The sequence below is a fragment of the Dipodomys merriami genome, unplaced genomic scaffold, assembly GCF_024711535.1.
Source record: "Dipodomys merriami isolate MVZ:Mamm:240054 unplaced genomic scaffold, mDipMer1.0.p SCAF_9, whole genome shotgun sequence".
Lineage (NCBI taxonomy): Eukaryota > Metazoa > Chordata > Mammalia > Rodentia > Heteromyidae > Dipodomys > Dipodomys merriami.
The window spans coordinates 12,192,277-12,217,081 of NW_027206512.1; the positions used below are offsets into that span (position 1 = coordinate 12,192,277).

At 36.3% G+C, this 24,805-nt stretch overlaps 1 protein-coding gene across 4 annotated transcripts in view; it reads right to left on the bottom strand.

The window, feature by feature from the left end:
• Nucleotides 1-24,805, bottom strand: part of Arhgap24 (Rho GTPase activating protein 24) — a 466,818-nt gene that overhangs the window by 65,640 nt on the left and 376,373 nt on the right. For all 4 annotated transcript variants that reach the window (XM_070012334.1, XM_070012338.1, XM_070012336.1 and 1 more), the window contains one exon: nt 2,245-2,367. In XM_070012334.1, the coding sequence (XP_069868435.1) occupies nt 2,245-2,367 (123 nt within the window). The remainder of the gene's footprint in view (nt 1-2,244; nt 2,368-24,805) is intronic.

Sequence of the window (24,805 nt, forward strand, 5' to 3'; positions counted from 1 at the left end):
GGTCACCTGGTTAGGAACCTCTCTTTTCCCTAATAGAAGACGGTGCTCAAAACAAGACAATTTGTTAGTTTATTAAAATAGCAAAATGTCTTCAATGACCATTTATTACTTTAGTAGACTTGTCTAAGCTTTTTTTAAAAAAAGTTATTACTTTCTTAGAATTTTTGTGCTGGTACTGGTACTTGTGCAGGGCTTGCATGCTGTCTTTGAGCATTTTTGCTTAAGGCTAGTGTTCTACCACGAGTCACAACTCTACTTCTATATTTTGGTGGTTAATTGGAGATAAGAGTCTCATGGACATTCCTGTCTGGACTAGTTCCTGAGTAATCAGGACTACAGATGTGAACCACTGGAACCTGGTTTACCCTTCTTTTTTTTTTTTTTAAATGTTTTTTGGAGGTGCTGGGGAATCCAATACTTACACATGTTAAGCATGTGTTCACCTGAGGTACATCACCAGCCCAGTATTTAATTAATTAATTAATTTGTTTTGTGTGTGTGGGTGTGGGTGTGGGTGTGGGTGTGTGTGGGTGTGCGCACATGTGCTGGTCCTGGGGCTTAAACTAAGGGCCTGAGAATTGCCCCTGAACTTTTGTGTTCAAGACTAATGCTCTACTATTTGAACCTCACTTCTAGCTTGGTAGTTTGGAAACACAAGCCAGGAAAGTTCACCTCAGATTCTCAGATCTCAGCATCCTGAGTAGCTACGATTACAGACTTGAGTTCCTAGCTCCCTGCTAGGTTATTATTTTATTATTATTTATTTATAATTATTATTTATTTATAATTATTATTTTAACAATATGAACTTGTAATTTTTAAGCTAAGTGTTCAAAATGATTCTAATATTTTTACTTTTATTGCTATTGTAAAGGTGATGTACAGAGGGATTACAGGTACACAAATTTTATATATGTTTATATGTTACAATATTACATAAATAGCTTTCTTTGTGGACAACATCAATGTCCCTCACTCCTCTCAGTTTTTCCCTTCCATCTCCACCCATAAATTGTATAATTCACTTTTAACATAGTGTCTAGTGAGTACCACTGCTGTACTTGTTCACCTTTTGTCCCTCCATTCTAATGATTCTAAAATTTTAAATGGTCAGTTAACCTGAGACTCTGACATGTTTAAGAGCAAAAAATTCACTATATGAGTTCAAAGTATAAACAGTGCACAAAAAAGAATATAAACATGAGAAATCAAACTGATTTATTAAATATGAACCCAATAAAATTTATAGTATAATACAATTTATTTTGATACAGTACAGTTAGACTTTATATTCTTGGAAATATATGTTGAGTGTAGATAATTTTTTGTCCTTAATTTTGAGGTTCTGTTTATTGAATTTTTAAACTAATGCTTCTGTTTCTATTATTCCATTTTATACATTTTGTTAGATAAAAAATCATATATTTTATTTTACTACTAGTTTTAGTTCTAGAGCACTGTTTAGCTGATTCTTCAAATAATGCATTCTTATTTTTTTCTTTTGGGGTCCGGTCATGGGGCCTGAACTCTGGGCCTGGGCGCTGTCCCTCAGCTCTTCAGCTCAAGGCTGGCTAGTGCTCAACCACTTGAGCCACAGCACCACTTCTGGCTTTTTTCTTTTTTGCTTTTGTGGTGCTAAGGAATTGAACCCAGGGCCTCATGCATGCAAGGCAAGCGCTCTACCACTGAGCCACCTTCCCAGCTCCGAATAATGCATTCTTGATATTATTGGTAACACTATTGGAGTTAAACTTACCATCCAATCTATGCATACACAGCTCAAGTTTTGTAAATTCTAATAAATACTAGATTCTCATTGAGAATTTTAGTGTTCTCTTATGACAGTAAGCATCTGGGGTTTGGAATGCCAAATCCATGAGTAGATTTTATAAATTAGTATCTAGATCAAGGTATTATTGGGGCTGGGAATGTGGCTTAGCAGTAGAGTGCTTGCCTAGCATTCATGAAGCCCTGAGTTGGATTCTTGAGCACCACATAAACAGAAAAAGCTGGAAGTGGTGCTGTGTCTCAAGTGGTAGAGAGCTAGCCTTAAGCAATAAAGAAGCTCAAGGATAGTGCTCAGGCCCTGAGTTCAAGCCCCAGAACTGGCAAAAAAAATAGATATTATTACTATTTTAACATTCAGTCCTCTGAACATAGAAGCCAGTAGTAACATCAGCTTAAAGAAAGGGAGTGTAACAATCTTCCTTTCTGCTTTTCTATGATTTAAAAAAATCTGCTCACCTCCTCCAAAAGGTCCCCATATGACTCGGCGGATGGCCTTCACCCAGTCTTCCATGTCATTCTGGGTGCTCGCCATGAGGAGGTAGCTCTCATGATTTGCTGTCATCCGATCTCGATCTCCTCCTGTAAGAACACATTAGCACAGTCAGCTGAAGATTCATCCAGAGATTCCTCATCACCGGTCCCCTAGGGAATCCAGGAAGTCCAATTTGGGCCTAACACATTCAGTACTAACTTATATCCAATGATTTGGTAATATTACCATAGTTTTCCAATGGGGTGAGGGGCAACGGCTTCAGAATGAAAGGAGAGTTGGAAAGCAAATAGCATTCCACAAACAAAGCCTGTTTTTTTTTTCCTTCCTAGCAACAACCCAAAGAAGTGAATTAACTCATAATCCAGCCTATTCATACAGAGTTGCTGAGTAGGGAGAAACAGCAGAGACTAAATGAAAGAGGGAGAAGATGGAATAGTGGTCCATGCAGCGTAGCTTTGCATTGGAAGCAAGTGCTGAACACTGCTTAGTGGCCACACAGCCAAACACAGGCAGTCATGGTCAAGCATGTGTATGTATATTCAAGTAAGGGAAGATTGCCACATGTATCCTGGATGAGGGACTCCCATCTTCCCAGATCATAGTTTTAGGAGGTAAACGATGGATCGAAGGGCAAAGGAGGATGTTGGTGGTGCTGAAACCTAAGGCCAAGTTGTCAGAAGCCCTCGCAATGTGTCCCTTTCAAAGGTTCATGGTTTCTTTTACACTCTTCCTCCCCCAAACTAAGCATGTAAAAATCTTCACAGTCCATAATACAACTTTAAAACGCTAGACTTCTAAAGCAGGTAATTTAATTTCATGGAAATATAGTGTTCTTCAGTTTTCCTGATGACTTAATTTTCCCATTTACCCAAAGCAAAAAAAAAAAAAAGAAAAAAAAAGAAGAAAAAAGAGAAAAAGGACAACTAGATTTGACTTTGAAACAGATCTGGAGGCATCATGCTGGTTCTTACCTTCCCTTTGTTTTAAGGGAGTACTTCTGTAAGCCAGGCCCAAAGAAACATAGGTCCCATGGTTTCCCTTATTTGTAATATCTAGTATATGTATGAGTCAAGTGGAAAAGGTCAGATAATGTGAGGTCAGGAAAATGAACCCTTAAATGTGTATTTTAAGGTTTTTTTCTTTCATGAATGTGTTTCTAACGCATTTATAAGATTATCTCTTTGTTGCTTTGTATGTCCCTCCCCCACAGTATAACCCCTGCTTTCACTATATTTGATGTCAGTATAACTTGTGGAGGAGATGGGGAAAAACCAGTTGTTTAAGGATACAGGTGGACCTGTTGCAACAATGAGAAGTACAAGTTGTCATGTCCAAAATGAGCTTTACAACGTCGATGGGGGGGGGGTGCGGGGGGGGGGAGAGGAGAAGGGGGGAGGGGGGAGGCTGGGAAGGGATGTGAAGGGTAAACAAAGGAGGAGGCTGCAATGCTTGGTAAGAAATGTACGCATTATCCTGTCCATGTAATTGTAACTCCTCTATGGTATGTTCACAAATAAAATTAAATTAAATTTTTTTAAAAAAGGGAGTACTTCTGAAGATAGGTTACCAGTGACTGCACTGCTTTCCAGAGTCCAAAAATGTTGTTCAATGACAGAAATGTAATATTAAGTATTTAGTGAATTCTGACAATGTGTTAATATTATTCTTTATTTCTAAGTACTCAAATGTCTATCAACATTTAATTTTCACTAAGGGTAATAAACTTGCAGTGTTAGGTTCAAATAATTTACACCCAAGTGTTTTGTTTGGTTAAGACATTGTACATAATACTGAATACTTTTATGAGGTTTATGAGCCTTTATGGTGTCTATATGAACTTAAGACACCATCTGCTCTCAACTTCCTTATTCCCAGCACATGCTTCTGAAAGGTAAAGACTTGATTTTGAGAATGAGATTTCATAAAGTCTTCTCAACAATGTCTCTAGGTTGAAAAGGAAGCTGATATAAATTTGTAAAATACCCAAAAGGTCAAGGGAGTGCAACAAATTGAAGTCAGCCAGTTAAGCAGCTTGAATTGGTGCTTTCCATTTTAATATAACTGAATGGGATGGAGGAGGTGCTAAAACAGGCCTTCAAATGTTGGCAAATTCTTGAGAAAACAAGACCAACCTTCCCACATTATAGAGAATACACCACAATGACTATTTTATACCCATAATCAAGCATTACTTTAAACGCCTTGAATCAGCAGTAGGAGAAAATCCAGATCAATAACCCCATCACAAACTATGTGTTTGACTTATTGGGAAAACAATTCAATGTCTTTAAGCTTTCTTTTTCTCTTCCTCCTCTTCCTCCTCCTCCTTCCTCCTCCTCCTTCTAATTCTTCTTTGTCTCCTTCTCCTTCTCCTTCTCCTCCTTCTCCTTTTCCTCTTCCTTTTCCTCTTCCTTCTTCCCTTCCTTTCTTCCTTCCTTCCTTCCTTCCTTCCTTCCTTCCTTCCTTCCTTCCTTCCTTCCTTCCTCCTTCCTTCCTTCTTTCCTCCTCCTCTGCCTCTCCTTTTCCTTCTTCTTTTCTTTCTCCTTCTTCTTCTCCTTCTTCTTTACACCCTGGGCTTAAGCTTAGGGTCTGGGTGCTGTCCTTGAACCTCTTTTTGCTTAAAGTTAGTGTCACAACTCTACTTCTGGCTATTTGGGAATAATTTTTTTGGAGAAACTAGCCTCATAGACTTTCCTGCCTGGGCTGGGTTTGAACCATGATCCTCAGATATCAGCCTCCTGAGTAACTAGCCACTGGCACCTGTCTAATCGTACTTTTTTTGTATGATTAAAGTCACTTATCGTGAGCAGTGAGTGAAATTCAGTGTACAAAACACTAGCATTGTATTAGCCTAAAACTGAAATTCTATAAGCACAGATTGTATATTACTTATCTGCCCCTAATTTATCAACGTAAAAGGACATGCTACATAAACTTACCTCAGTGATACTCCATCTAATACATGCTTGAGCACAGTCAGTCAGTTTAGTGCTAAGAATGCATTCTGTATTCTGATCCCCACATGCCATAGTACTGAGCCAACAAAAATTACCATTTTTAAATCAGAATATTTTAATTATTGTCTTTGCCTGAAGGATGCTTAGCAATTCAGACAGTAATATCCTGCTGTGTCACTCCCAGCCCAGCAGAAACAGCCATGGTAATGAGCATGAGTGACAGCCGCTAGAGATGGTTCTGCTGAAAGCAGAGGAAGAGGTTGATAAGCACAACTGACCATTATCCCCTGACTGCTCATTTCGTTCTTTATCTTTGCCAAGGGTGCTGTGTGTCTGACCCAGAATCTCATTTGAACTGCCAATCACAGATATGAAATCCCATCTGTGAACTTCACCCAGGGATAGATCTTGATTCCTCAGTGTATTAGCAAGAAAAAGATTTAGGAAAATGTTCTCTATGAGTGGATGGAAATATGGGCTCATTAGTAAGAAGGCAATTAAAACAATTATATAGATTTAAACAGTACTACCCCTTTTTGTCCATGGTTTCCCTCAGGTTTTAATTATTTATGGCCAACCGAGGTATGAAGTATTACAGGGTAACTACAGAAAAGAACAATTCATAAATAAAATTGTTCCTAAAGTATATCATTACAAAAGTTCATGTTGATATTGTGAATCTCTTCTGTGCCTGTTATTATTATTATTTTTGGTCAGTTGTGGGGCTTGAACTATGGGCTTGAGCATTGTCCTTGAGCTCTTTAGCTCAAGGCGAGTGCTCTACCACTTGAGCCACAGCGCCACTTCCACTTCCAGTTTTCTGGTAGTTAATTGGAGTTAAGAGTCATGGACTTCCCTGCCCAGGCTGGCTTTGAACTGCAATACTCAGATCTCAGCCTCCTGAGTAGCTAGGATTACAAGCATGGACCACCGGCTCCTGGCTTAAAAAATTTATAACATATATATATATATAAGATGTAATTTTATACATATATTAGATGATAAATATGGTATATAGAGAGAGTCTGGAGTATCTACTAGGGATATGTTATAGAACATCACATTCACTGGGGATAAAATGGGACTGCTGGACAGGAGGGTGGAAGATATGCCTTTGGATACAGAATTAAAACAGGATTTTGAAATTTATAAATGAATTTTATTACATAAAATAAATATGCTAATTTTATATGACACTTTAGTTTTCATATAGGTAAAATGAAAAGTGAGAAACTACATTGAAATACATAATAATTTTTAAAATGACTAGCTCTGAATATTAGATTTGAGATAATGTTTGACTCCCTGTGCACTTTGATGTGTTTTCCAAGTTTAATCATGTTTTGTTTTACAATACATGTATTATCTCAGATATTATTTTAGCTGCTAGCTGTGTTCTTCTGAAATAATCATCTATGCCTGGACAGTGGTACCTGATTCTCATTTAAATGATTGCTAATTGTTAAGGGCCTTCCAAGTTGATTTTGTGTCAAATAAGACTTTTCCCAGCTCAGCTGAAACCTGCTCCTTTTAGATAACCAAGAGTAATTCTGCTCCTTATAGTACTTAGACACATTCCTGACCTCTTTCAATTTTTGAATATACGATAGAAGATATGGAACCTGGTCAGGAATGTACCTGCCCCTACATGCATTGATGAAGTCTTCGTTGCAATCTGTATGTAGAAGTTTCTCCAATAAAAGCCTCTTGTCTGCTTTCCTCAGAGAGACTCTCAGAGAATTAGCCTTAGCACTCTCTTCACTTGTTGCAAATAACCAGCCTTTCTTCTCTTTTTTATCTTCTAGTTATGCATATGGGCTTTGTATCCACCAAGATCTAAACTGATTGAATTCAGTTACAGTTCTACCAGGTATCCTTTTGTGATCAGAAAAAAATAAAAGAATCAGGCTGGGAAGTAGCTCATTGGTAGAATGCTTGCCTTGCATGCATGAGGCTATTGGTTTGATTCCTCAGCACCACATAAGCAGAATAAGCTGGAAGTAGCACTGTGGCTCAAGTGGTAGAGCACTAGCCTTGAGCTGAAGAGCTGAGGGACAGCACCCAGGCCCAGAGTTTAAGCCCCATGACAAATAACAACAACAAAAAAATCATTGAGATGAACAGATGATAGGACTTGTAAAGTTATATAGCAGGAAATAATAAAAAGCCAAGGTGAGCTAGAATATCCCTAAGTAGTGTGGTTTAAGATTGTTCAATGTGAGTGCTCTTTAACTGTTCCCTTTCCTCAGATATTAAGCTGAATGCATCCTTAGTGGGAGATTTGGAACAGTAAACAGCATTGCTCAAAGACCAGACAATATCATGTAACTAGAACTTTGTCAGTGACAAACACAACTTTCCTAGAAATTACACTTTGAAGAAATAGTTTTATTGTTCTCACCCTGTGGGAAATTCCCCAAACAGTCACTGTAGTGGTGTCCATCTTAAATGTTCCGCAAAGGACAAGTGCTTAATGCTTGAGTTCCAGCCTGTGGCACTACTGGAAGGTGATGGAATTTCGAGGAGGTTGTGCATTAAGGGAGGAAGTTAGGTCATTGGAGTCAGGTCACTGAAGGGGAAACTGATTCCACTGCACCTTCTTGTCTCTAGCTGTCACTTCTCAGGGCCCCTAAAGTGAGCAGTTTCTTCAGCCACTTTCCACCATGATGTCTACCTAACTACAGTCCAAAGGGAGGGGGCAAAGTGAACATGAACTGAAACCTCTGACATCATGAGCCAAAATTAAATCCTTTTCTCCTTATAACCTCTCCATTTCAGGTATTTTTGTCACCCCAACAGAAAACTGTCTAACACAGGAAAGTAGTCTTTGGTCATTTTTCTTTAGAGAATAACAACTATGCTCAATAATACTATGAGTTAAAAAGCAAAGCAATTTCTCTGAAATAATGTACTTAGATGCATGACTTCTCTACTAAAAAAAACTCAAAGATTTTCAGTGAATTCATTGTTTGTGTTTAAATTTTAAAACTTGCTACCCAAAGCAAACTACAGCTACAAACATTTGACTTTGTTTCCAAGACAAGATGATAGCACAGACCTGAGGACATTTCAGTAAACACTTTCAGTACTGTAAATAATGCCAAGGGTGAAGTGTTTCCTCATTCCTAATCGCATATTAGGGCAAAACTAAACTAGACTATTAAACTATCCATTTTATTATATCTTACAGAAAAGCATTTCAATGTTCAAAGTAGTTATTAATTTTCACTCATACAACTGCTGTCTATTATTTTTTATTCACTATTTTCCTCAAAACCTAGTTTGGGTTTTTATTCATATTGTTACTCTAATGATAAATTGCAAGGTTTAACATATTTCTGAAGTAAATCAGGGGAAAATTATAGAGATGGAGACACATTTCTTCCCTTTTATGAAGAAGGATACTTCAAAAATAACCATAGTTAAAGCAACAAGTTCCCAATTTATATGGAGAGTGTCACTTCAAAATAAATAACAACAGCAAATATAATAAAAACAATCCAGAGCTCAAAAAATAAGAAGACAGGAGGATAGACTGGATCTCCTTTCAATATTTATTTTTATATTAAATCATAAGAATTACAGAGATTTTTGTCACCAGAAAATTAAGCTGCTAATCAAGTTTTTCCAAGTATTTCTTTCTTACATGTTAATTTACAAAAGAGCAAAAGGCAAAATTTCAGTACATTTTGCTAATAAAAAAATTGCCCAACTCTACATTAAGATTATTCAATAGTTTACAACTCTCTAAACCAGGGAATGAGAACTAATTAAAGGTCTGGTGACAATAGCTTTCATTGTCTTTGCACACAACAATCAAGTTATTAAATGTTATTTCATATTATAACACAATTAGTGTTAAATTTTAATTTGGTGAGTACTTTGTAATATTGTTTTACATATCCCTATCCCTGTACTAGTTCATAATATTTTTATAAGAAAGAATCATTCCATGGTCCATAGCCAGCTCATGTTAAACCTCAAATAGCTATAAAAATGAACAGTCATAAGCCAGTTTCTAGGAGTCTGCTTGACTAACATTATATAAAGGATTGAAAATTCTACACATCCAAGCTGCTTCCAACATAACTTTCCTCATGTGAACATGAAAGCAAAAGTATTGCCTTAGTCAAACTGTTAAGTACAAATGCATGTTGAGAAAGAAGTACTGGGAAGCTATTAAAGGTGGCAAGAAGGGCAGACATCTACCTTCAGCATGGTCAGACACCAGCTGTGGTTTTCAGATTAGGGTAATGGTAGCACCTTGCTCTTATTGTTATGGTGGACATATCAAATGAATACTATAAAATCCTTTGAATACTGCTTAGGAACTAAGTTATCTCCTATTTTTACTATTGCCTTCTCCATTAAATTTTATGATGAATTTTCCAGTGAGCGAAATATTTATTTAATTGACTCATTTAAAAATGCAGGAAGGTAGTTTACTTTTGGAGAAATATAATTTTAAATATAAAGGAAAATATTTAAATAATGAAGCAATTAATCATTTACTTATCAAATGAATTGATTTTTCATCTTGGTCAGATTTTTCAAAATATAATTGTGATACAATTACTTTTATTAGCATGTTTTTATTTTTTGTGAGATGCGGTATACTTATTGCATGATAGAGTGTCTCTGTAGGCCAAGCTGGCCTTGAACTTGTGATTCTCCTACTTTAGCTTCACAAATACTAGAATCACAGGTCAATACATTTACTTTTAAATAATGAAAGTTAAAATTTTAAATAAGCTAGACTTATATTTAAGAACCACTCTTCAAAAAGCATAGTCATCTCAATGGGGTGGGGTAGGGTCAAAGGGAAAAGGGTAGACCAATGCAGAGGAGAAAGGAAAAGAATGCAGTCAAGGTTCAATATATATCTTACAAATTAAAAAGAGTGAGGGGAGGTGTTAGGAGGGGTGGGAGGGGTGAGAATGTGGACTGGGTAACATTGATCAAAATGTATTGTGTTCAAAGCTGCTTTGTTAACTGGCAACTCCTTTGTACAACTATTTCAGGATAATTTAAAAAATGAACTATGTAACTTGTGGGTAGGGGTAAAGGGGGGAAATAAAGAAGTAGGCAAAAATGAACAAGGAACATTTTACTTATGAAACTGTAAACACTTTTTACAATGTTGTACTTATCATGTATTGAATATTTGTTTCCTAGACTGTATCAAGGGGCCAGAAGATTTGTAGTTAAATCCAACATACATTTGATTTTCACTTTTATCACTGATTCATCATCTAGTCTCTTCCTTCTCAGTGTCTAGTTAAATTCTTCTGAGTGATACGTCTGAGAAATAAAGGCAGATCATTTCCTTGGCAGAGCTAAAGTATGTAGAAATTACAGATTTAGCTTAGCTAAAATTGGAAGTCCAATGAATTCAAAATACCTGTTGGGTACAGGAGGAACAGAATAGAATAGATGGCATTTACATTCAGATCAGTGTGGCTTCAACTATTAAGAAACACAGTCTCCAGCAAAGTTAGTACAGGTACAGTAGTCTGAGCCTGCAGCAAATGGAACACCACTCACAGGCATAGAAGCAAGGCAGGCACTTGGCATGTTATATGAGCCTAACAACAAAATCCTTTTTCTATCTGCAAGTCCCTTGAGATACAAAGGACAAACATGAGGTAAAGTGATGAGGAGTAGAAGAATTTTAAGGGGGCAAGAAGTTTAAAGGAAAGCACAAAGAATTTGATGTAGGAACAAAACATCTCTCATGTTGGAAGAGAAATACTTTGGTTTTACTGTGAACAGTGTACAGTGAACAGTATACTCCCTATTCACATGAGGATAAACTCTCTAGAGCAAGATTTCTCAGCTTGATGAAAACTGTAGCATACATATCAGGAGACTAGGAAACAGATCTAGCAGTACCCAGGTTCTAGTTAAAAATCAGAATTCCTGGGCCCCATACTTCAGATCAAATAAATCAGTACCCAGAAATTTCTAGGATGTCTGCCAGGTAATTCTGGTGCATCATAAAGTTTGAGGATCATTGCTCTTGTGAGAGAATTTGCTAGAAGGTGGAAGCTATATATTTTTGAATTTATGTATTTTAACTACGTATGTCCTGTTAGCCTGTGTCCATGTCTTATTCTTTCAGTGACAGCCATTTTCAGTAGTCAGAGTCCTCAGCTTGAAATCAACAGATCATGTAACTTATCTAATTGCTTATTTGTGTTGTAAATGATTAACACTGTAACTAGTTTTGCAAGGACGTGTTGTCCAAGTTAATATTAGTAAGCATGGCAAATTTGTAAGCTTCCATGCATTAAAGATACCTTTTTTTAAAAAAAAATGAGAGCAAACTGTAAGGTATTTCTTAATGCATTTGATACAGGTTCATTATTCTTCATTGCCTAGTGTTTGAATAGTAAGAATGGTGAATTAAAACATTCTAAAATCCATTTTTAAAACTCCCTCATATCCTACTTCTTTTGTTGTTCTTTAATATTATGAATATGAAAATCTAGAAAGAAAATCAGCTGGCAAGCACAGGGTGATTTACAGTTTGCAAGTTCCCTAGATATCTCAAGATCTGCTTGTTTCTTCTGTTTTGCCTTCTCTGGGAAGAGAGGCAAACATTCATTTATCTACTGAATACATTTGATTTATGGAACACCTATTGTTTCAGCCAACATTCTAGGTTCTGAGGCCAGCCCAGTGAACCAAAACCTGGATCTCAGTAGCGTGGTCTGAACTACAAAGATACTGTTTGGAAGTAACTGATTCGGTGACATTTAACTGGATGAGGACTCCAGGGAAGACCATAGCTAGAATGGAGAAAGTTTCATCATGTACTGAGAGATATAGAGAAGGCTGAGCACAGAAAAGTGATCAAGTGAGTCAGATGCTACACAAGGACTTAATATAGATCATCAAAGTAAGGAACTAAGAATCAATGGGCAAGTCAGTAAGAAGGTCATATAGGTAGACATTATAGAGATTATTGACAACCTTAAAAGATTTACTTCTGTCTACCAGTCCAGCACAAATAAATTGCTACTGTTTATAGAACCATGTTCCCAAAAATATAGATGGGTGAAGACAACAAGAGTCAGTAAAAACAACTCTTCTAGGCATTTCAATGTTATAATAGAGCAGAAAAAGAGGACAGTGGGGTTGGGAATAGGTTAGTTACAGAATTGTAATATGAAAAATATTAGAGAATGCTTATATCAAACATAAAAAGAAGAAATTGATAATATACACGAGAAGAAAAGTTAAGACTTACACATATTTATTTAAAGATATAATGTTCAAAAAGATTTTATCTCCTTAGAATCTTTAATAAGGATTGACAATCAATAAAATCTATTTTTTTCCAAAAGATTTTTAAGTTAAAGTCTATAAAACATCTAGAAGAGCCGGTGCCGGTGGCTCACACCTGTAATCTTAGCTACTGAGAAGGCTGAGATCTGAGGATCCAGGTTCAAAGCCAGCCTGTGCAGGAAAGTCTGTGAGACTCTTATCTCCAATAAACCACTCAGAATATTGAAAGTGGCACAGTGGCTCAAGTAGTAGAGTGGTACCCTTGAGCTGAAGAGCTGAGGGACAGGGTTCAGGCCCAGAGTTCAAGCCTCATGACCACCACCAACAACAAAACATCTAGAAGAAAATCACTGAAAGAAATAAAAAACAGCATTGCACAGCTGTTTCCTCGTGGCTCTGACTATGAACAAAACAAAAAAGGAAAGAGATAAGACTTATAAGTCATTCTTAAATTTTATAGTTCTTTTAAACACATCTTTTGATATTTGGTAATTTGGTTTAATTAAAACAATTTTTAATATGCACTATAACATTAATTTTAATTGCCACAGATATTAATTATCCAATTTAACATAGCAGTTTTGCAGAGTATGTCTGGGCATATGTGAAGTAGCTGACATTTTAAAACAAAATATTATGGTAAGTGTCACAAAATTTAATGATTCTTACACCATAAGAACACATTTCTAGGTCCATTATTGCTGCAATAACAATGAATTAAGTTCTTTTTAAAAAAGTTAATGACTCTCAATGTTTCTTGTTTTTTTTTTTTTTTTTTTTTTTTTTTTTTTTTTTTTTTTTTTTTGCCAGTCCTGGGGCTTGAACTCTGGGCCTGGGCATTATCCCTTAGCTCCTATTGCACTCTACCACTTAATCCACAGCTTTACTTCCGGTTTTATGGACTTGCCTACCTGGGCTGGCTTCATACTGGGCCTTCCAAGAGTTAGGATTACAGGCGTGAGCTACCAGTGCCCTACTGACTCCTCTCAATGAATGACAATTTGTACTGATTTTAATAACCTACAATTAGGAAAAACCTTTGATTTCAGCTTGAGTTTTGTTCTCCTATGCAGCTAAAATTAGCTTAGCTACAGAATAGTTTTGCTCTCCACTATACATTGTCTCTCCCAGTAGTTTACGCATACCTTTTCTAGATATTGTGATATCTATCTATCTATCTATCCATCCACCTATTTGAGAGCAAGATGTAAAATTTACATTGCATGTCGGATTTTGATTGAGCCATTTAAGTAAAAGTATGCCACTTGATAGAGCATACAATATTTGGATCTACATTGGACAAGAACAGTGGGGTTTAGGATTATCATTTCTGCTAGTAAAGACATTTAGGGGTATTTTCAAAGAACTTGCTTGACATAAACATACTCTAAGATTAACTGTGGATTCATGAAATGTAAGCTATTCCTTCCCTAAGAAAAGTTGAAAAGTTCAGTCTTTGAAATGTTCAACATATGTCTGTCAAGAGTTTCACCCAATTATTCCACTTAAATTACAAATAATACAAAAATCCTTCAAAAGAAGGGGGAGCTGCAAAGTCACTTGTTCCTAGATTGAGTGTAGACACAGATGAAAGAAATAAAGAATATTGTATCTCCTGAGTCTGAAAGCTTATGAAGACTTCTTCAATATCATTAAATAAGAAAATGGATGGAAATCTGATATTCTTTAGAACTGAGAATACCCACATACAATAACTATTTGCAGCCAGTGAGAGACATGATCATAGTTTCTAACAAATGAAAATTATTTAAAGAAAGCCACCATCATAAAGTGAAAACAATCTTAAAATATTTTAGCAACTATTTAGCACATCTAACTAGTCTCAACTAATTCCAAAACCAGAGAGTTTACTAACATTAAGGTTTTCAATGTTCACATAATTATCCACCTATTAACAAGTATGGAAAAAGCCTTTCCTTCCTTCCTTCCTTCCTTCCTTCCTTCCTTCCTTCCTTCCTTGCTTGCTTGCTTCCTTCTTTGCTTCCTTCCTTCCTTCCTTCCCTCCTTCCTTCCTTCCTTCCCTTCCTCCCTCCCTTCTTTCTCTTTCTTTCTTTCTTTCTTTCTTTCTTCCTTCCTTCCTTCCTTCTTTTTTCCTTCTTTCCTTCTTTCCTTCTTTTTTCCTTCTTTCCTTCTTTCCTTCCTTCCTTCCCTCCCTCCCTCCCTTCTTTCTCTTTCTCTCTCTTTCTTCCTTCCTTCCTCTCTCTCTCTTTCTCTCTCTCTCTCTTTCTTTCTTTCTTTCTTTCTTTCTTTCTTTCTTTCTTTCTTTCTTTCTTTCTTTCTTTCTTCCTTCCTTCCTTCCTTCCTTCCTTCCTTTCTTTCTTGTACTTGGGCTTGAACTCAGGTTCTGGGTGCTGTCCCTTGAGCTTTTGTGCTCAAGACTAGTGTGTGCTACCACTTGAGCCACTTTTTGATAGCTACCACTTGAGCAGGAATTTTTGGTCATTAATTCCAGATAAAAGCGTCGTGGACTTTCCTTCCCTGGGATGGCTTTGCACCATGATCCTCAGATCTCGGCCTTCTTGAATAGCTAATATTATAGGTGTAAGCCACCAGCTCCTGGCACAAAAATCTTTAAAAAGTCATCTGGGGTGGGGTGGGATCAAGAGGGAAGTGGTAGACAAATGAAGAGAAGAGGGAGAGAATGTAGTCAAGAAAGTAATGTACATCTTAAAAAAATTAAGAAGAGTGAGGGAAGAGGTGGGTAGGGGAGGGATGGATGAGAATGTTGACAGAGGGGACATCAATCAAAATGCATTGTATTCATAAGCTGCTTTGTTGAATGACAATTCCTTTGTACCACTACTTAAAGGCAATCAAAAATTGCATCCAGTTCTTATTTGAACACTGGCTATCTGAATCCAAAGAAGAACTTCCAAACATTAAAGAGAAACAAAAGTAAGACAAAAGCTCCTAGGTAATGGTCCTGGAATTTCACACTGAATTTTTACTTGCCATGGGTTATCTTTCTTTCCTAGTACAAATCAATTCTTCTCTGAATTCCTAAAGCTTACCATTTTTTACACACCTGCAATAAATTAGAATGTGATGCTTCCTGTTGACAGATTAATGCTGTGAATCTCTTAATTTTTAAGTGAAGAATAGCCATCCAAATTTACACAAAATGCAATCCAGCATATAATTTTTAATTAACATTTGATAGACACCCAAGGATGTGTGCAGTAGAACTGAAAGTTGTAAATCAGTTACAGTTTGGGGTGGCTCACTGGATTTATGGGTAATTATCAACTTAAATCTGGTTCCTTTTGGAATAGAGAAGGCATATTGTCAAATTAAAGATGAGTCCTTAAAAATACTCAAGTATTAGAGTATCTTCCTAAATACTATAGAAGAAAGCCCCCAAAGAAGCAACAGATATGTGTTAGCTTTCCTGATCTTTCTGGAGGAGGGGATAGGCAAATATACCCATATACATCCACATAGCTCAAAACAGAAAAAGAAAAGTCATAATGCTGATTATTTGTGGCTTGACAAAATCAAAGTTATTGAACTGTTATTGAATTTCTCTTCAGCAATTTCCATAAACATCTTGAAGTTAGAAAACAGTAATTTAAATAACAGAAAAAAATGGAACACATTAAGAAAATCTAGCCAGACACCAGAGGCTCACACCTGTAATCCTAGCTACTCAGGAGGCTGAGAACTGAGGACCCTGGTTCAGCCCAGGCAGGAAAGTCTGTGAGACTCTCATCTCCAATAAACCACCAGAAAACTGGAGGTGGCACTGTGGTTCAAGTGGTAGAGTGCTTGTCTTGAGCTTGTCTTGAGCCCAAGCCCAGAGTTCAATCCCCACGACCAACCCTCCCCCCCCCAAAAAAAATCTGAAGAAGCATCTTATAAAAATTTAACTTAAAAACAAGATGTAGGTGCACAAGTGCATATGTTGATATTTATTTAAGATATTTCTTGAATAAACAGAGAATTGGAGAATTCTGGGGCCCTGTTGTTAAAAGTCATTTTCTTTTAAATTGCTCTGCAGTGTGTTGCCAAGTTAGACATAAAATACACTGAATCACACATGGGGAAGACTTCTCAATGGTTGACAGTATATTGAACATTAAAGCCAATTGTATTTTCAGGTTTGTTTATTCTTAGTTTTTAATTGTTGTTAACTCACAGAGCTTTTATTAGTCAAATCCTCCTCATTCTGTCTGTATTTAGCTCTCTAGTTCTTCCCTGTGTAGTCTGTGGCTGGCTCAGTATATTCTTGCTTTTTCTTCTTGTTCCTAGTACTGAAGCTTGAACTCAAGGTCTAGACACTATCCCTTGGCTTTTTTGCTCAAGGCTGATGCTCTACCACCTGAGCCACAGCTCAGGTAATGGCCTACTGTATAGAAAGAATCAGGCAATCCTTAAAGTATATAAAAGATACATAAGTGTATCATTCAATGAATTGTAATAATTGTAAATTACATTCTTTCTTTGCAGTTGAAGTTGCTTGGATCTGAGGATCACAGTTCAAAGTCAGCTAGGTCAGGGAAGCTGGGGACACTTTGATCTCCAATTAATCTCTCCAATTAACCATCAGGAAGATTGAGCTCTGACCACATGCACACAAGCACACTAACACAGACACATTTACTAATGATGGTTAGTATGACGATTATAATTTCATTATGATTTTTGTAGATCTTTTGGATTTTCATCATATGTCAATTTGTAGAGTTGAGGCTAGTGTGGATGGTACTAAATCTTAGAAGCATCAAAACACTTAATCAGAAAACTAACAAAATTTTAATGATACAATTTAAATATTTAACATAGAAAATCTATAATGAATAAAATAGCAAGTTAAAGATAGAATCACTGCTACTGATTTTCCCGATCACTATTAAGGACCTGTTAGCCTGAATGTTATCCACCCCCATGAGTACTTTCTTCCTCAACTCAATTTCTGACAAATGAGCTACCATCTCCTGCCAGATGACATGGCTGTCACCATTTATCTGACTGTAAGAAACCACAGAGAGTACTATAAGCAGCCTCCTTACATGAGTGATGGATTCTATTATGCTTGGGGGGAAGAAAAATCTATAATGAGTCATTTGTATGCTATAGTAGTTGCCATGATTCTAAAATATTTGTAAGAGGATTTCACTATCTTCTGCAAGGAGAATGAAATAAAGATGGAAGCCTGTGTCATTTCTTCTCATTATAAGTTTTATGCATATAATATAGCTGATCCTCAACTCTGTAACGTTTTTGGCCTCTAGCACCAGGTTAAACACAGCTTAGCAGTGGTGTTGATGCCAGAGTGAAATGAGCTGGCAACCTTACTTCAGGGCCGCCTTGGCAGATCTCCAAGGTCCTAGTTGGCACTCAGATAACACAACATGAAATCAACCAAAGTGACCATTTCAGATCATCTACCCTAAATCAGACATGTGAAGTTTTCGTTTGTATCGCTTTAGTAAATGCAGGGAGGAGCTGACTGAGTCTGACCATATTGATACCATTATGTATTATTTTTAAAGAAACAATGCAGCCAGGCACCAGTGCTCACGCCTGTAATCCTAGCTACTCAGGAGGCTGAGATCTTAGGATCACGGTTCAAAGCCAGCCAGGGCAGAAAAGTCCGTGAGACTCTTATCTCCAATAAACTACTAGAAAACCGGAAGTGGCACTGTGGCTCAAGTGGTAGAGCGCTCATCTTGAGCTGAAGTGCGCAGGGACAGTGGTCAAGCCCCACCACAGACAAAAAAAAAAAAAAAAAAGAAACAATGCACGTTGTATGCATTTAGCAGTGAAGTGCAACCATTAACTAATGTGCACTCAAGTTTTTGAGGGAGCAGAATGATGGTTAATGTAAACTTAAGGAATCCATTTTGTACACAGACACATGAAACTATGGCTCTTCATTTCCGTTTTCAACCAGATACTGAGTGAACTGCACAGTGTTATTTTTCTAAGAGGGAAGAAAGAATAAGAACAAGAGAGGGAAGGGCAGACACATGAAAGATGGGGGAACAAACATGTGGATTAACTTTTACATATTATTCTAATGTGGATTAACTTTTACATATTATTCTACCATGTTATCCTTAACTATATTTTATCTTTATTTCTCTTATGCGATCTCTAACCTATTATATAGCTTTTAAAAATAATTCCAACAAATAATATTTTGTGTGTATATGAGGAGCTGAAGAAATTCTCTCTTATTTTTTTCTTTTTTTTATTGTGAAAATACTGTACAGAGAGGTTAAAATTACATGGGCAAGATAATGAGTACATTTCTTATCAAGCATTGTAGCCTCCTCCTTTGCTTCCCCTTCCCATCCTATCCTTCCCCCACTCCCCCTCCACTCAAACCTCTCCCCCCTTATGATTATTTATACTATGTACCTATGCTCCCAACTTCCCTATATGGCACAAAGACATTCAAATCAATCTACCCTTTTCCTTCTTTCAGGACAGGATCATGCCTTCCTACCTTGATAATACTTTGCAAAGTCATGAAACTGTTTTCTTAAGAATTAAAGGCCTCTCAGCCATCATCCCAAGAGCTAATAATTTTCCTAATGAAAGAAAAATGCCAATTAGCTGTAATCCAAACCACTTTGAATCTATTAAATTAAATGAAAAAATCAAGGCACTAATTTTGTAAAGTCTTCTGTCTGCTGGTCATAATTTTAGGTTTGGGCCTATTATCAAAGGCATCATTTGAGCATTTATAATATGATTTTTAGAAGCAGGAAAGTTATGGGAACTATGGTGTTGTGTCAACCTACAATGAAATGTGAACAGATGAAGGGCTTAGGTCAATTCAATGTGACCATTAGGGAACAAAACTTCCTGAGAAAGAAAACATCATAAATGAGACAGACCAGTGGGCTACATTAATTAATACTCTGCATGTACTGTCTGGGCATTACAGAGATTTTTAGATTTCCTTAAGGGGTCTCTGCCACAATGGAAGTGTCACATACTATGGTTTGGTGGACAGATTATCAACAGAATTAAAAATATCTTCTGATTACTGAAGCTACAGTGAATATCAGCTTTCTTTTTTAAATTATTTTTGAGTAGTTGATATACAGAGGGGTTACAGTTACATGAATCAGGTACAATCAGTACAGCTGTTTTTGAACTATTTTTCCCCTTCTATCACTCTCTCCCAATCTTCTCTCCTCTCCCCACCTGTAAGATATCCAGTTCATTTTCTATGTAGTGTCTGTATCACTGTTGTATCTGTTCATCCTTGCTCCATCTTTTATGTTCCCTCCCTTACCCTCCCAAATACACAAAAGTAACAAACAAGACAAAAGAAAAAGAGAACAAAAACAGCAACAATGGCAACTAAAGGGTGTTTCATTTCCTTTTTTTGGAGTTCATTTCATAGAATATTATTTCATACGATCATCTGTCCATAGCTATTGAGCCTTTACCTACTACTCCTATGCTTAGCCTCCTTTGGCCTCTGTATGTTTACTTTCTTTTTGGCAGATAAATTGCTTCTTGGGTGCAGGTTCAACATTGCAGGCAGAAAAGTTACAATAAACACTTAAAGTGTTTTAAGTAATTGAAAATGCATTTAACTTTCTCATGTGATCTCAAACTTCTTGTTCATTAATGAAATAACACCTTTTCGAAAGCAAACCATAGTCTATAATATATTGATCCTATTCAAGTTTTTTTCCGCCTGGTCCTGGGGCTTGACCTCTGGGCCTTGGGTATTGTCATTGAGCTTCTTTCTCTATTCAAGACTAGCACTTTGCCACCTGAACCACAGCTACACTTCTGTGTTTTTGTTCTTCTTTTTTTGGTAGTTATTTGGAGATAAGTATCCCATAGACTTTCTTGCCTGGGCTGACTTGGAACCATGATCCTCAGATCTCAGCCTTCTGAGTAGCTAAGATTTTCAGGCGTGAGTTACCTGTGCATGGAGTTACTCAAGTTTTTAGTAATATTAATTTTAGATTCAATATCTAAAATACCATGTAAAAATCTTGTCATTTACCAAAAGTTTTACTAGACTACTGTGTGATAGGAAATTGGAAAGTGAAGGGTGAAAGTTTTGGTTTTGACGTCCTTCACAATAAGAGTAATTAATAATGTATTTCAATAAAGTTTACATCAACTTAATTTTGTTCTGAACCAACTTTATTTTGGCTTCTCCAGTTCATCATGCTGAGTACCATGAAGTTTTCCATTCTAGCTCTTGTTCTTTCCTTCTTTTGTTCTCAATCACAAAAGTATAACCAGTTACCAGTTGAGGAATTTTGTCACTCCTCTTGCTCAGTGTTCTTTCACTAAGCCAAAACCCCAACCTCTATCCCAGCAATTTTATGCCTGTTTTGCCCCCTCCACCCTTAATAAAGACATACAGACAGTTGACCTGAGGAACTTATTTCTACAAATTCTAATATTTTGTAGTATATGAAAAGTTCAAATGTAGGTGTAAAATAAAGGAGAGATATTCCCACAAAAGCTAATTTAATACTTTACCACCCCAGTTGGGCATAAAATGAAATTACTATTTAAGGTATAGGTAAAGCAACATACTTTAATGAAGTTAACATACTTCAATTAACTTGACATCAAAATAAGTCATAGCAAAATAGGATTCTGAAATCACATTACTTTCTAAAATACCTATGTCTATGTAAAGAAAATAAATTTAAGAAATTACTAGTAACAAATTATTAGAAAAACTTATGAAAAAAGGACAAAGAGAAAAACCAATTATTTGACTTATACTCAAAGAAAACAGTTTGTTCTCACATCAAAAGGACCAATACATATACAATTGCATGTTTTAAATGGATTATTTCATAGTTCCCCAAATTTAACTAATTAAGTGGACCAATCAATGGAACATTTATAGGCCTAAATATGCTGTTGAATATCATTTCCACTGGGTCACTGAAGTTATATAAGCATCATATCTCTATGCTCTTAATCATTTTTGACTGTCTTTAATATCTGAAATGGATTAGATTTTATATTATCTGAATGAATATGGATTATTTCTAAGTAGTATCATATATTACAAGTGGAAATATTAAAGTTCGAGTATGTTTTGGGATTTCAAAGAGCACTGGCAAGAAACTGAACTTTTGTATTGATTGGTTTACATTTAATTTTACTAGGAAGTTGACCAGATAATATCTCAAAGTATATTTTGTCTCTAGAGCTTATTATTTTACTACATAATATAGTCTTATTTCTATGTCACTGGATACTATCTTAAGACGCGTTGCCTATTAAAAATAATGTCTCTCTCTTCTATTTCCTTGGGAGATTCTGTTTCTGCATAATGAAAACATTAATATCAAAACAAAGAAAAGAAATCGTGATCTCTGCAAGTGTGTGCAGGAGGCAAATTCTGGAACCTGTAGGAAACTTCTGAAAATTATAGCCTGGCCAAAGTCCCTTACTCATTAACTGACCTTGTCCCAAATACAAGGCAGGTAACTTTCTATGCTGTTTCTCAGTGTGGTTTTTTCCTCTTTGAAGTTTATAAATATATTTCAAACCATCTCTGTACTGTAGATTATTACCCCTAATATTTTTCCTTTACAAAGTAAGGGTTTTCAAAAGACAAGTAAAGAGAAGTTGGGCTTCACAAACCTTACCAATAAACTTATGCTTTCAACTCCTCAGAAGAGCTAATTGGTCAATTATTTATTCTCATTTTTCTTTTCTTTCAAAACGAATTTTTGAAAGGTTACAGTTACATAAATCAGGTAATGAGTACATTTCTTTTTTGAACAGTATCACCCCCTCCCTCATTTTCCCCCAGTTTTCCCCTCCCAACCCTCCTCCCCCACAAGTTGTATAGTTCATTTTCAACATAGCATCTAATGAATATCATTGATGAATTAGTTCACCCTTTGTCCCATCATTTCTGCGCTCTATCTTGCCCTCTTCAAAACAGATAAACTTACATGCATGACAGAAAGTCCAGAAATCACAGTGACAAAAGAGAAAAAGAAAAAATACAAGCAAAATGTAAAATAACAGAAAATCCCCTTTATTTTTGTTTCTTGGAGTTCATTTCAATAAACATCATTTTATATGGCCATATGCACATAGTTATTGAATGTTTATGTTCTTCTCTGAAGAATATCCTCCTTTGGTCTCACTGTGTGAATGTTTAGAGTCCTGTTTGGCCATACATATGCAGAAAACTGAAGTTAGGTCCTTATATGTCACCCTGTAACAGAATCAATTCCATATTTTTTTTTTTTTTTGTCGGTCATGGGGCTTGAACTCTGGGCCTGGGCGTTGTCCCTCAGCTCTTCAGCTCAAGGCGAGCACTCTACCACTTGAGCTACAGTGCCACTTCCTAGAATCAATTCCAAATGGATCAAAGACCTCAAGGTAAGGCCAGAAACCATGAAAATATTACAGGAAGGGATAAGGGAAACATTAAGGCTCCTAGGCATGCATCAAAACTTGCTAAGTAAAGATCCAGAATCAAAACAAATCAAAGAAAGGATGGATACATGGGACTGCATCAAATGGAAGACATAGCTAACAAGATAAATAGAAAGTTCACAGAATGGAAGAAGAATTTTATTAGCTATACATCAGACAAGGGCCTCATATCTAACATCCATTTAGAGCTCAAAAAAATTAAACCTCCATAAAACAATCCCTGAAAGAAAAACCCAATTAATGCGCTAAACACTTAAAGAGTGACCTCTCAGAAGAAGAAGTAAGAATGGGCAATAGACACATGAAGGAATGTTCCACATCTCTGGCCATAAAAGAAATGGAAATCAAAACAACACTGAGATTCCACCTCAACCCCAGTTAGAATGGCTATAATCAAGAAAACAAACAATAACAGATGCTGGCAGGGATATGGCCAAAAAGGAATGCTACTACACTGTTGGTGGAAATGTAAACTTGTTCAACCACTCTAGAAAGCAGGAATGAGGTTCCTCAAAAAGACTAAACATAAAGCTTCCATATGACTTAGTAATTCCTTCCTGGGCATTTGTCCAATAGATCAGACAAGGGCACACTAAAGCTACACCAGCACAATCATGTTCATTGCAGTATTGTTTACCATAGCCAAGACATGGAATCAACCCAGATGCCTCTCTGTGGAAGAATGTATCAAAAAATGTGGTATGTATACATAATGGAGTTCTATGCTTCCCTCAGAAAGAATGATATTGCACCATTTGTAAGGAAATGGAAAGACTTGGAAAAAAGTATATTAAGCAAAGTAAACTAGATCCAAAGAAACACAGGTTGCATGGATTCCTGCATTTATAATAATTAGAATGTTCCTATAAATTTACAAGTAAAGACAATGGATGTTAGAAGAAAGTATACTTGGTTAAATATTTTTAAATGTAGAAATCAACACATTTACACAGATACATCTATGGAATGACTAATATATTCGTAGATGTTTGAATTTTCTTAGAGGAAGTGTGTGCTAACAATATTCTAGCTTTGCCAGATGTTCAGCTACCCTGGTTAAATTGTTTTTCACATTCATAGCTTGACACTTTTTTATTTAAGTGATTTATTGAAGGCATTTTTCTCTTGTACTTTAAAAGAAGTGTATGCTAGACCAGCTCTATTCAGAATGGGCATCTCATCAGTTCCAGCCTAAGGCAGTCATCATATAGTCTTTAATCAAGGAAGTGTGTGGCCATGTGGCCACATTTATGAGCGAAAGGCAGGAGAAGAAAATACTGTGGTCAAGTGAAGCAAAATAAGCCAAAATGTCATCAGATAGTCTTGTTTCTAGCAGTCTCAGACCACATAGAAGTTGCTGAAACTGCTTAGAGCCTGCCTAGGCGAGATTCGGACCACTTTCCCCAGGCCAGTTGGGGATATGTCTTGCATTTCCTCTGGTTATTCCTTAAACAGGAGTGAAAAGATTGCCTTTTTAATAGCAATAACAATAGTAATAAGATCTTACAAGGGAGATAGAAGTAATTTAATTTTGGACACTGGTCATTAAGAGGTCTTCCATAATTTATTTTAAAGTAGCTAACCTAAAAAAATGTAAGAAATGGATCATGTCCTTGTTCTCTCTTTAAATGGATTGACTCATTTCACAATAGGTATGGGTATATAAACAACAGCATACTCCAGGCTCCATAAAACATAACAAAGCACATCCAATATACTACACTCCAGACAACACATACCACACATAACATATAGTACACAATCTGCAACACACAGTACACGCCATACACTATACAACTTTCTCTTCCTGTCTTGAATACTCTTTTCCTTCCATAACAGATCCTCTTTCTCAGTT